At 39.8% G+C, this 12,489-nt stretch overlaps 2 protein-coding genes across 8 annotated transcripts in view; one reads left to right on the forward strand and one right to left on the reverse strand.

Annotated features, from left to right (window-relative positions):
- LOC139936110 (neurobeachin-like) overlaps positions 1–12,489 on the forward strand; it is a 277,304-nt gene that overhangs the window by 211,480 nt on the left and 53,335 nt on the right. The window lies entirely within an intron of this gene.
- LOC139936416 (protein mab-21-like 2) lies at positions 147–5,968 on the reverse strand. The gene has a single exon (XM_071931239.1). It carries the CDS (start codon positions 5,478–5,480, stop codon positions 4,398–4,400), a length of 1,083 nt encoding a protein of 360 aa, XP_071787340.1. The 5' UTR covers positions 5,481–5,968; the 3' UTR covers positions 147–4,397.

A 12,489-nucleotide genomic window follows, 5' to 3' on the forward strand; every position in this document is an offset into this window, starting at 1 on the left:
TTGTAGAAACAATTGTAAACAGTTTGCTTATTTATTGACAATGAGAAGAAAAAAAATCGTTTAAACAGAATAAGTGCATAATATACCAGGCATAAGAAACACACTTTTTGAGATTTTAGTTCATTCTTTCTTATAATGCTGCTAGGTTTTTTATTTCAGAGCTTTCCCTGTCTCGATTACTCCGAAGACAACAAAACAACATCACAAAAACATCCACATACAATAATTATCTTTAAGCTGCTATTTATAATCATCATTACACCGCCACGTAAAACCTTCAAAACATGTAATTTTGGGGTGTTTTTTTTTACAATAAGAAGAAATAAACCACCCTCCCATCTTCAAACACCCTGGGCCCAATGTCATATAGCTGCAAAAAAGTAGCTAAGCATAACAACATTATGCTTACTAATACCAGAACAGGGTTACCAGCCGAATTACCATGTCACATGTGAAATTCGTGACTGGTATTCTGCTAATTTCTGCTTAGCAGAAAATTGTTCAGCAATATTTTCTGCTTAAGCAGCTCTATGAAATTGGGCCGTGCAAGCTGCCCCTGTGCTGCCCCAGTACTGCCACACTAACCAATGCAAACCTTTTGCACTAAATATTTTAAATAAAGGGCTATATACACGATGATATGCGTGTATAAACACTGTGCCCTCACCCTTTTTACAAATGACACCAAGTTGCCTATACTCTCTTTACAAAAATCAGTTTGTATACAGGAAATGTGGATACCTACTATCTAAAAAACTTCATAAATACGGGACAACACTTGTTGCGAACAGACACAATTGACTTTAGCTGGTCGCTGCATTGACAAAAAAGCGAATTTTGTATAAAAGAAAAGTCACAGCACCACTATTTCTAAAACCTAGAGCACTGGTGAAAGTTGGTTTGGTCTGACCTCATTTTAAGATGCGTACATGTGTATCCACATTGTCAAGTAAACACTTTCATCAAAATTTTGCATACAGAATACGAATCTCTAGACGTCTTTTGTGGAAAGTTGAACATGATAGACATCTTGTAAAAGATCATTTAAGAGATTTTAAAAAGAAATGTTAAGTGATACTATTTTTGACTAGATTGTGGTATTACCAGCTACTACTTCATAGTAAAGAATCATAAAATACAGTCTCAATTCGGATGAACACATGCAGCACCATGTGTGTTACATCTACCTAGTATTTGTATACATTGCATTTAATGTATCTACCAGTAGGTTTGGTTTTGACATTAGCCTAACATAACCCGACTGTGTGGTGTTGTTCAACTTTCCGTTAGATGCGAATACCATACTTTTCAAAACCAAAAATCGGTTCAACTTGTAATTTTTTAAACCCAGTATCAATATGAGTTACCGAATCATGTATAAAACAAACCCAACTTCTTTATACTTTAAACAACGGCTAGCTTTCACAATTTTTAGTTTAATACTCAACCTCAGAAACGGTCACAGTATGTTAATGACAGTCATTATAGCGCATGGTAGATAGGGTTACAAACTCCAAGACAAATTTGCGTCTGACCCTTTTAGAACGTCAACAACAATTTTATAATTACTTGATATGGGCGTGTGTATTGTCAGAAGCCATTACAAACCTTATTGACTGGATCGTGTTGTCTGTTAAAGGCTGTAATTTGAAACATTTATTTTAAAACTTTCGGTCTTAGTTGCGTTATCAAGGTTTTTGTATTTGTTTGGTAATCTGTTTCAAGTAGGATTGGTACACATGTTTGCGGTAACACCATGTAATGATCATCGTTAAATTAGTTTTCGTGGTTCTGTCTAAATCTTTTAAAGTCCATGAAAGTTTAGCCAACTATAAAGTTTTGGTGTGAATCTTTGGGTTGTACCGTTGGTGAAGTACTGAATACGGCGGTACGGTCCACTCTACATACTTCTGTGTTCGTACTCTAACATTTCATGGAAGATTTGGTGCCTTCATCAGCTAGTTATAAAATGTTTGACTAGGATTCTATTTCAAATTGATCACTTTTGCATGCAGGCGTCAAACACTGAGAACCATAATATTTACGCAAATTGATTAAAGACAATAATGAGCTGGATAGAACAATTGTATTTATTTGACCAATATCAACAAATTACGGTAACACACTACCGCATTCTAACAGAGCCATTCGAACAGTCGCCTAAGCTTTAAGACCGAACACATCATCGGGATTGAGTTTTACATGTTATATACAAAGAAGTTTTGCAGTCAAGATTAACAATTGGATACTTTCCAATTAAATTCACAAATTTGTTCCTTTTCATCGCAGCTAGTAACCCTGCTTTGCCTTTTGACAGAAACAAAATACCACTGGACTGTAATAAATTTGTCTCTGGGGTATATCTGATCCAGCTCCCACAAACAATTTTGTTTTCAGAAATCAACATTCATGGACAAAGTGAGGAAGAAGAAAATGCTTTTCAGACATTTTCATCATAAAAAAATAAACATATTCATGGGATTTAACTGTTACCAGATGCTAACAATACATAGATATACTCCATTGCGCTTAATTATTTGTTTGATTGGATGTTAACTTGAAATTGTGAAAGGGCTTTTTATTGGTACCCTGCTTTTGATAATTATACTTATAACATTTCAATTACGAATGCTGTTTTTGATATAAGACTTCCTATTATAACATTTCAATTACGAATGGTGAAAAAAACGGGTTTGTAGTTGGTCTTTTGTTTATTGTTATTTTGATAAGGATCCCAGTGCTAATTAAAGACCTTGTAAAACAAAGTACCGTTGATAAACATGATCAGCAACACGCAGGCAAACTGAATCTAGTCACGTATAGCTAGCTGTATACATTGGGTGTTGATTTTGCGGTTTCTACCATGCAACAATGCATGTTCGGGTAGCGCTGTACAAATTCAACCAGCAAATAAGTGCGAATATACACCTCGAGTTTGAACATTCTAATGGTTTTTACAATCCCATGTTTTTGTTTAAAGTAAATCCAATGTCAATTTGCAGTTTCAATCAAGGTAATAATTAGCTAAACAGGATCCAGTCAACTGCTTAACATTGGATACAATACACCACAGTTTTACTGCAGTTTCCATCTGATTGAGTCGCAAACTCCGCACATTGATAACAGCATTAGGAAATTCCTTCAGTATCTTCTACCATAAGCTTGCTATATGATTCTACTCAAACAGTTGTATTTAGCCTAGTCAAATTAATCTAAGCATTAATTTAACATCGCATGGGAATACCTTTTTAATGAAGTAATGATCAGTTCAAGGGCAGACATTTTTGTTGACTGATCAGCCGAAGGTAAAATAGTGTGGTTTGTTGGGGATCAGAATATTAAACCCTGGATTACCAAGGATGAATCAGCTGAAAATATCTGAGCACCAAAATGCAATCGTTTTATCTCAATGGTTGGTTTAATATGTTTTCTCCGATCATATAATTAAGCTTTCCTCTTCTGATAGTTTTGACATGAAATTGATTCCTAGCTGAGAAAGAAATACACAACTGTTTGAAAATTGCAAGTTGTTTGTTTTGCGTAGAGTTTGTAACTTATAGGCCTAATTGACATTAATCAAACACAGTACTCAGTTATCATTATTGTATTGATTAACAACCAGCACACCAAATCTGAGTTCGAGGTGAAATAACAGTCTAAGTACATTTTCATGACAGCAATTAGTTAATGTATTACTCATCAAAAATGGAAAACTACTTTGCACTTTTTGATGTCGGCAAAAGCCGCGTGGCAATTTGAGATCTGAGTTCGACTTGACTTTTAGAATTTTTATTTGAAAAATGTTCAAGTGTTTCTTGAGCTTGTCTCAAATGACACTGAAGTCGAAGATAACCATGGCTGCTCAACTAATAAAGATATTTTGTACATAAATTAAAAACAAAAACAAAGCATCCATTTTTAACATGGATGGGAGGTGGGTCTAATTGTTAACACGCATGTTACCATCAAAATAAAGTCTCGTATTTTTATATGACAGTGATAAATAGCATATCTGATTTTTTTAGTAATGTACTTACAGAGCGTCAGGTGATTTTTATCGTATGACTTGAGTGTCTGTACACAATTCGCCAAAATCCATTCCATTTGCCTCCAAAACTGAACCACATTTTATACATAGATTCTATACATCAACATTTCCACAAATATCCCCGCGACCCTTCACCGTAGCTTTTTGAAAAAGTCAGTCAAGAAACACGAGAGTCCGTTGAACAGCTCCGTTTCACCGCGACAGTGTTTACCGTGTCGTCGCATCCAACTCCCCCGTCTAAAGCGCCGCTCGTGCCCATCCCACTCTTCACGAGTGTCCGGTACACATCATCGAGTCCGACGGTAGTCGTGTTTTTTTTTCAGTTTCGCTTTGAGCTCATGGGGTTTGGTCATAGTTTTTCAAGACTTCTTGGGTTGGTCAAGATTTCTCGTGCTATTCTCCATGCTTGCTTCGCTGCCATGTCCAATGAACTGTGTTGTTTGGAACTAAACAGGTCTAGTCCGTGCAGAAAGTAATGGGGACATCTCCGATTCTGTAGACAAGAGATGAGCTGCAACAGAATACCATTGATGCGGTCCCCTAAGCACATTTCATCCCAGTCAATCTCACGTGGGTGTTTTTCACACTCGTAAAGGAGCAATGTCTTAAGATGGTAGTTTTTCACGGGCTGCCCCGTGCTCTCAAGGTGTTTGTCTCTGAGAGTTTTCAAAATGCTCAGGCATTTCTTTCTGCAGCCTCCCTGGAGGAGTTTGTTCTCGGCATCTGAGAAGGACAGCACCCAGGCGTCCCCCTCAGCTGAGGATTGTTTACCCGATTGAGCGGGACTCTCTTTAGACAACAGGTTGAATCCCTCCGTCTTGACTTCGGCGATCAAGCCGGGTACCGGCCACGGGATGTGCGGCAACGGCCAATGTGCCGCACTACGTGGCCAGATCCCACTGCACTTGAACGCGGGGGTAATGAGCACGACGAATCGCTCTCGTATCCTTAGCTTCACCTCAGTGGTGTCCGGGATCATCTTCACGATGTCGCGGTACTTGCACTTATCGACGGCCTGGGCGACTAGAGTCTGAAATCGAGAGCGGATCTTTCTCGCCGAGAGGTACCCTGACGCCGTGATGAACTCGACCCACAGTGACATGGATCTCTTACGGCCGTCGCTGAGCTTCAGCACGGCACACCCGGGTACCGTGCCGTCATCGACAAAGTTAAACACTCCCATTTGGTTCAGGAAGAGTACGACTTCAAACTCGCAGGGTGAGACCACCTCAAGCCCTTCGAATCGTCCCGTCTCCGTCTCGACCAAGGAGCTGATGAAACGGGGCTCCTGCACCTCGACTTCCTTGAGGACGTCCGTGACAATCTTACAAACTTCACGGATAGTTTTGGCGATGTTGGCCTTCCGTGCGGCCACCCGCTCGTTGACATAGCGATTGAGCTGGTAAAACAGCTTGGACTGTGCCGTCAGCATGGTTGTAAACTCTCTCTCTATTGTATAACCCCGCGAATGGACCAAAGATTTGGCACAAGGGGCCTGTTCTTTTATGCACCACTAGGTGTTCTTGTTTGAGAGTAACTGCCGTTTACTTATCACTACTCAAAAAACTTGCAGGAGTTAAAAACCGTATCAACAGATAAGGATGTTTGCTCCGCCAGTCCCATCAGATGACTAGTGATACAGATTAGATTGCAGTGGTTTTGTTTTTTATATCTCTCGGTGTTCGTCAATTCTGATTCAATGGCATTCCTCTCTCAGAATCACATACGCAGACGTTGAGTGCGAAGAAAAGTCTGATGTGAACACGGAAGCCACCACCGTGTTTATGTTTTTAAACTCTCCGTGGTGTAGTAGCGGTAAGAGTATCGCAGAGTGGTCATGTCATCATAGCTCCGGTTAAGCATGACCGTCTCGATAGCTGTGAACAACTGTCAGCAGTATACGCCCGGGCTGTGTAGCTTACTAGCCCGCTGGTATTTTCTACAGTGTGTGTACACGGTATAGTGATTGTGCGGTAGACCCAACCGACCAATGACTGGCTCTGATACAGTGAACGTGCCACTATACATCAGCCTCACTTAGCATATTAGCAGGTCCGGCAGTGCCGGTCCCGCCCCCCAGTAGTAAAGGCCTTCGTCGTCTGCTAGCTACTGTCGACCATTCAGCAATGTACAAAACCAAGTAGTACTTTAAAGGCACTGGACATACTTGGTTTAATTGTCAAAGACCAGTATTCTCACTTGGTGTATCCCAACATATGCATAAAGTAACAAACCTGTAACACATTTTGGCTAAATTGGTCATTGATTTTGCAAGAGAATAATGAAAGTAAAAACAACCTTGCTCCATTACTTTGTTTGCTTTCAGATGGATAACTAAATGCTTCAGATGAAGTACTTTGTTATTTGCGTGAGAAATTATCTCTTTCTCAAAGAATAGGTTACTTCAGAGAGAGCCGTTCCTCACAATGTTTTATACTACCAACAGCTTTCCATTGCTCGTTACTAAGTAAATTTGTATGCTAACAATTATTTTGAGTAGTTACCAATAGTGTCCACTGCCTTTAAAAAAGGATAGCCTTTTCACTGTACCGTGTCATCGTTGGTATTAATACTATTATAGACCATAATCTCTACGTCCACATGCCCAGGCAACGCGCCGTCTTAGAACCCCCCCCCCCCCCCCCACCTGCACCCCACCCTCCGGCTGCTCCCAGGTTCTGCCGATTTATCTCATTGACATAAACAACACTGGCTTTCCTAAGCCATTTAAGGACATGCTCACTTAACTTTAATCCTTCGACCAGCATTAAAAAATGTGAAACAGACCTCTACGGTTCTTAGATATTTCAAACAACTAAAACAGTTGTACATGATCTCGGGTCTCAGCAGACATCTTTTTGTTGGGCGTGTGTAGTGGACTTTAATGGATAGTGCTGCATTAGTGTCTTTACAACTGGTAAGCGAAAAAGCGGTACTTTTTAAGGCATTGGACATTAGCATAAAACCTTACTTGGTAACGAGTAATGGGGAGCTGTTGATAGTATAAAACATTGTGAGAAACGGCTCCCTCTGAAGTAACGTAGTTTTCGAGAAAGAAGTAATTTTCCACGAATTTGATTTCGAGACCTCAGAATTAGATTTTGGGGTCTCGAAATCAAGCATCTGAAAGCGCACAACTTCGTGTGACAAGGGTGTTTTTTCTTTCATTGTTGTCTTGCAACTTCGACGACCAATTGAGCTGAAATGTTCACAGGTTTGTTATGTTATGCATTACACCAAGTGAGAAGACTGGTCTTTGACAATTACCAATAGTGTCCAGTGTCTTTAACAAATGAGTTTTGGTAAACCACAGATTGGCAAAAAGTATTTCACAACCTTCAAGTATTTTATAGAACACAGCCAAAGGTTGTGTGGACGGCAATGTGTGTTCTTGAGAGTGCGCAGCTTGTGAAGCCATTTTGGTTTTATGCGCCAACAGAGGTCGCACTGTAGATTAGAGTACAGAGTCTTGGTTGACATTTCCCACTCGCTTTACGCGAATAACAGCAGTTACGGGTTACAGAGCAGTTTCCATAAAAACTTTCTTGCTGTGGCAGTCATTTAAATTGGTTAGCAGTTTTGCCTGAACGGTTCAAGTTATTTTTTTACTGTCTCAATATTCGTGTGGTTGTCATGAGCGGTTTCCTGATATAGCTATGGTTAAATAGTATATTCGAAATGCAAATCTTACTGTGTTATTGAACAAAACTGAAATAATACTTTCAGAACTGAAATAATACTTTCAGTTGTTTAATGCTAAAAACTTAAAGTGGACAAGGACCCAATTCCATAAAGCTGTTTAGCAGAAAATACTGATTAGCAAATTTCTACGAGAAATATGAGTGGGATACCAGTCCCACTGATGTAAACTTTCCGGAGAGTCGGCTTGGTAAAACAAAATTCTGCTAAGATTTTTTTTTCTGTGCTAAGCAAGTTTCTATTTCTTACAGGCTTTTATGGAATTGGGACCTGACTAGAAATGAACATTGAAGTGGTTACAATCTCAGTCTCGCCTATTATTAGAAATTCAATATCACTGTCAAGCCTTGCCGTCGTTGACGTTAGTTTTGTCCAGTGGCGCTAGTTCTTGTGTCAACTCGGTATTATACAGTGATCGGACGTAGCTGTACACTGACATCGATATACACAGCGGCTACAATGTATCTGACGACCCACTCCTGGGACCCCTAGACTTTATATATAACCAATGGCATGGTATAACCAACCGAATTAAGAAATAACCATAGGCTATTTTATCAAGTTCGTAACCTCAGTCACCCGTGACGTGACCTTATTCTTTGACTCTATTCTTCGGTTTCTCCTTTCCCCCCAAAGTCACCGTGAATTCTTCGGATAGTGTCTACGGCTTGTTTCCATCTCGAACCCCGTGCACTCACCCCGAAGGCAACCCCGCTGATTTAACTTTTGCCGTACTATAACTAGAGGTTCATTCCAAAGAATGGAGAAAAGGCACGACCTTCTCACCCTGAACTACTGGTCCTTAATTCGATGCAGAATGCCCAAGAATTCTTCCCTCCCACAGTCAGAGTGGAGTTTGTACGTGCTTTAAAAGAGACCTACTTGTAGGATAATGTAGCACTTCATCGGGAATTCTTGCTGGGGTTGAACAGGGGATCTGTTAGCGTAGCAATCTGGAGTTCGTCAACCGGGGACCTTCTACCTTCACCCCCGGTACCCCAGTGTTTGTCGAGTTAATAGATGTTGCGTCTTCTACGGAGAAGCTCAAACTGGTTTTAGTATTCCCAAGAGTAGCCTTCGACGAGACTTTGCTCAACTTTGATAGTCTTATTTTGTTTGCTACTTAAGAAAGTTAAGGCTGCTTGTTAAATGACATTGTCCAGCTTCTTTAAGTCATGGTTGTTGTGCATGATTCAACCGCCCATTTTGAGTCCATCGTTTACTTTCAATTATCTCGTTACAATGAAACTTCCCAACTCGTAGAAACTGACACAAATGTTTCCACAATTTCCACTTGTTTCCAAGAGGAACATTCGACGAGACTTTACTCAACATTGTTATATAGCCTCATTTTTGTTTTTACTCCAGAAGGTTGATGTGGCTTGTTATAGGCCTATGACATAGTCCAGTTAATTCTGGAAGTCATGGTTGGGCGTGATTCAACCAAGGATGTAGAATAGAAACCGCGCATTTGCAAATTGCAAATCAACAAGAACAAACAATACAATGGTTTCAAGAAGAATACAACAATATAAAAAACTAACAAAGTTTCAATGCAACTTTTCAGCTTCAAGAAACTTGAACGATTTCAAACGAATTGCAAATCAACAAGAACAAACAGTTCAATAGTTTTAAAGGCAGTGGACACTATTGGTAATTACTCAAAATAATTATTACCATAAAAACCTTTCTTGATTACGAGTAATGGGGAGAGGTTGGTGATAAAAACATTGTGAGAAACAGCTCCCTCTGAAGTGACATAGTTTTTGAGAAAGAAGTAATTTTCCACAAATTTGATTTCGAGACCTCAGATTTAGAATTTGAGGTCTCAAAATCAAGCATCTGAAAGCACACAACTTCGTGTGACAAGGGTGTTTTTCTTTCATTATTATCTCGCAACTTCAACGACCAATTGAACTCAAATTATTTTCACAGGTTTGTTATTTTATGCATATTCCGAGATACACCAAGTGAGAAGACTGGTCTTTGACAATTACCAATAGTGTACAGCTGTGTCTTAAAGAGGAATAATATAAAATAAAATAAAACATAAAGACAATTTTCAATGCAACTTTTCAGCTCCAAGAAACTAAACAACTTCCACTTGTTTCGTCATATTATACTGGTGCACTCCTCACGCGTTTGTTTCGTTATCACACAGAACGGTGACTTATGTCACAATTTCAAGTTACAAACCGATAATCTTATAAAAAGGTTTCCGGCATTTTCCCCTGGTTCCATGTTGTATTTTGGTTGCTTAATGTGTACCTGTTAAGGGGTTGGCCCATGTCTGAGTTAGAAAATATCTAGCCTACATATTATTTTACCGGACAAGAAACCGGAGTTACATATTACTCAGTACAGCATAAACCCACGGTTTACAAGCAATACAATTATTGCTCTTTTCCGCTGCTTTGCCTCCTCGTTTGTTGCATGTCTAGTAACTCTTGTCAAATTAAACAGTTTTGTTTTCTCTGAGCTCACCAGACTACCTTAAAGCCGCCTACATCTGTCTGTTTTCTGAGTGTTGGATTGGCCTAATTGTTGAGCGTTCACACAGTGGTAGGCCTAGAATATGTAACTTCAAAAAAGCAGTGTTGTATATCGCCATTTCTTACATAAGTTAACAATATAGCCTAGAAACCAGAAATTGTAAGGAACAGATTAACTTTTCAAAGTTAAATTGAAAGCTCCAAGTACATGGCATGCACACTATTCTATTAGAACAAGGGTGTGTCTTTCTTTAATTTAGTATAGTCTCTCGCAACTTCGATGTCCAACTGAGCTAACATTGTCACAGGTTTTTTTTTTTAGGATTCACCAAATGACTGCAGCCGATTTTGGAGGACCCATTGCTACAACACTGGGTAAATTTGTGTGTATTACACCCAAACCGAACAGTACACTACTATCACGTCCGCCATACCTCAAAAAGGCTTATAGGATTGACCCTATCTCGAGCTAGGACGAGTTAGTTGGGACGAGTAACTCGTCCTAACTTACTGGTCTTAACTTAGCATTGGTTCAATGCGTCCCAAACGTTTATGGATACAGAATTTAACTCGTCCTGAGTCCTAAGATTACTCCTAAGTTAGGAAGAGTTTGATGAAATTGACGGCTGGTCTTTGACAAATACCACGGTGCATTAAAATGCACCGTACCTTCAGCCTGTCTTGCCCAACTGCTTTCTGTACCGTATTTTCTGTCCCCGCTCTTTGGTATAGCTTTACGAACGCATGCCCTTTTAGCCACGAAGAGAAATGAGCTTCTGTTTACACCAAGTCAGGATGTGGTCTTTAAAAATCTTCGAAAAGTTAACTCTGCCTTATGAAACACCTAATAATGCGCCAAGTACCGTCATGACGCGTCAGCCTGTCTTGTCGAACAGTTTTCTCAACCCGTATGTTCTCTCCTTGTTCTATGGTATAGCTTGACGAACGCACGCCCTTTAGCCACGAAGAGCAACAAGCTATCTGGTCAGTTATTATATCATTACTCAGTCAAACCATGGCAAAACACGCTTCACGCTTCATCCACGATGCAGCTGAAGATGGTCAAACTCTAGGTTCATTAGCTTTTGTCTCGAGTTTGTGATGTCTATCTCGTCTCGCCTGATGGTCGATAATTACAGGGGAAGGAACCTCCAACCCCTGCCCATGAATAGTGATTATTGGTGGTGGTGGGTAGTCCTATACAATTATATTGATTTACCCTCCAAGTGATCATCACTCTATTAGCCGTTTTCTGGCCCACGTTTTTTACCGCGAGTTACAAATCATTCGCGACAGGTGCTCCTGAACGCAATTTTATCCAAACTGTTTTTGTTTTACTAATTTCATTCGGGTTAGAGGTGGTGTTTTCAATAGAGAAGGTTCTTTTCTGTGTTTTTTCCAACCCATCCACATCCCTTTTAAAGAGTGTCTTGCTGGTCATTTAGAAAAAAAGTTGCCCAAGAGGCGTCATTAACGCAATTACTGCGGGCCCAGCGTGGACCCAGACTAGGACATAAGGCCATGATTAGCCTCGGCGACGCTGACCGGACCAGTCGGGACAGTAGACGGCCGGGAATGTTGGCGAGTGGCGCACGACACATTGAATTTTAATTGGTGTCCACATTCCGACTGAGTAATAGAAACCCAAACGAATAGACTGCAGGAACATCTCACTGATTTGGATCGTGTATTGAGAGAGATGGGGGAGGAGAGGTTCTTATAGAAAATGATGCAAGGGTGGTGCTTTTATTACTTTAGATGTAGGAGGATTTTGATGTGATGATGTGGACTTGTTTACAACCATCTTATAGTTTCTGCCTGCATATTTGTAAAATTGAAATTGTGCGATCTAAGATTCTAAAAACAGAAAGTTTCGGTGAGACTGTGGTTAGAACAAAGAGTAAGGGATGATTAGAAGTGAAGCAGCAGTCGATAGTATGTATAAAGCTATTTGAGAATCATTTCACTTTGAAGTAGTGAACAATTTATCAGTTTCAATTTTGCCCCCCCACCCCAAAAAAAAAATTTGAATCTGAGCAGTAATACTTCTCAGATTTTATATTCCGATTACGGATTATTTTTCCTGAATGGACATAATCGCTCCAGATTTTCGGCAATCTCTCAAAAACGGGATTACCTTTTGAATCGAAATGTTCAGATGTTAGGAATAGTTTTATTGTAGGCCTATACAGCTGTTATGTAGGATTAAACCAGTCGAACGGTTATGCTTTGATTTTAAAAGGCTTAGAT

This window comes from Asterias amurensis, chromosome 4, assembly GCF_032118995.1.
Source record: "Asterias amurensis chromosome 4, ASM3211899v1".
Lineage (NCBI taxonomy): Eukaryota > Metazoa > Echinodermata > Asteroidea > Forcipulatida > Asteriidae > Asterias > Asterias amurensis.

What these genes read in the sequence shown, in the direction of transcription:
- LOC139936416 (XM_071931239.1), bottom strand. Translation starts at nt 5,480, where the DNA reads ATGCTGACGGCACAGTCCAAGCTGTTTTACCAGCTCAATCGCTATGTC.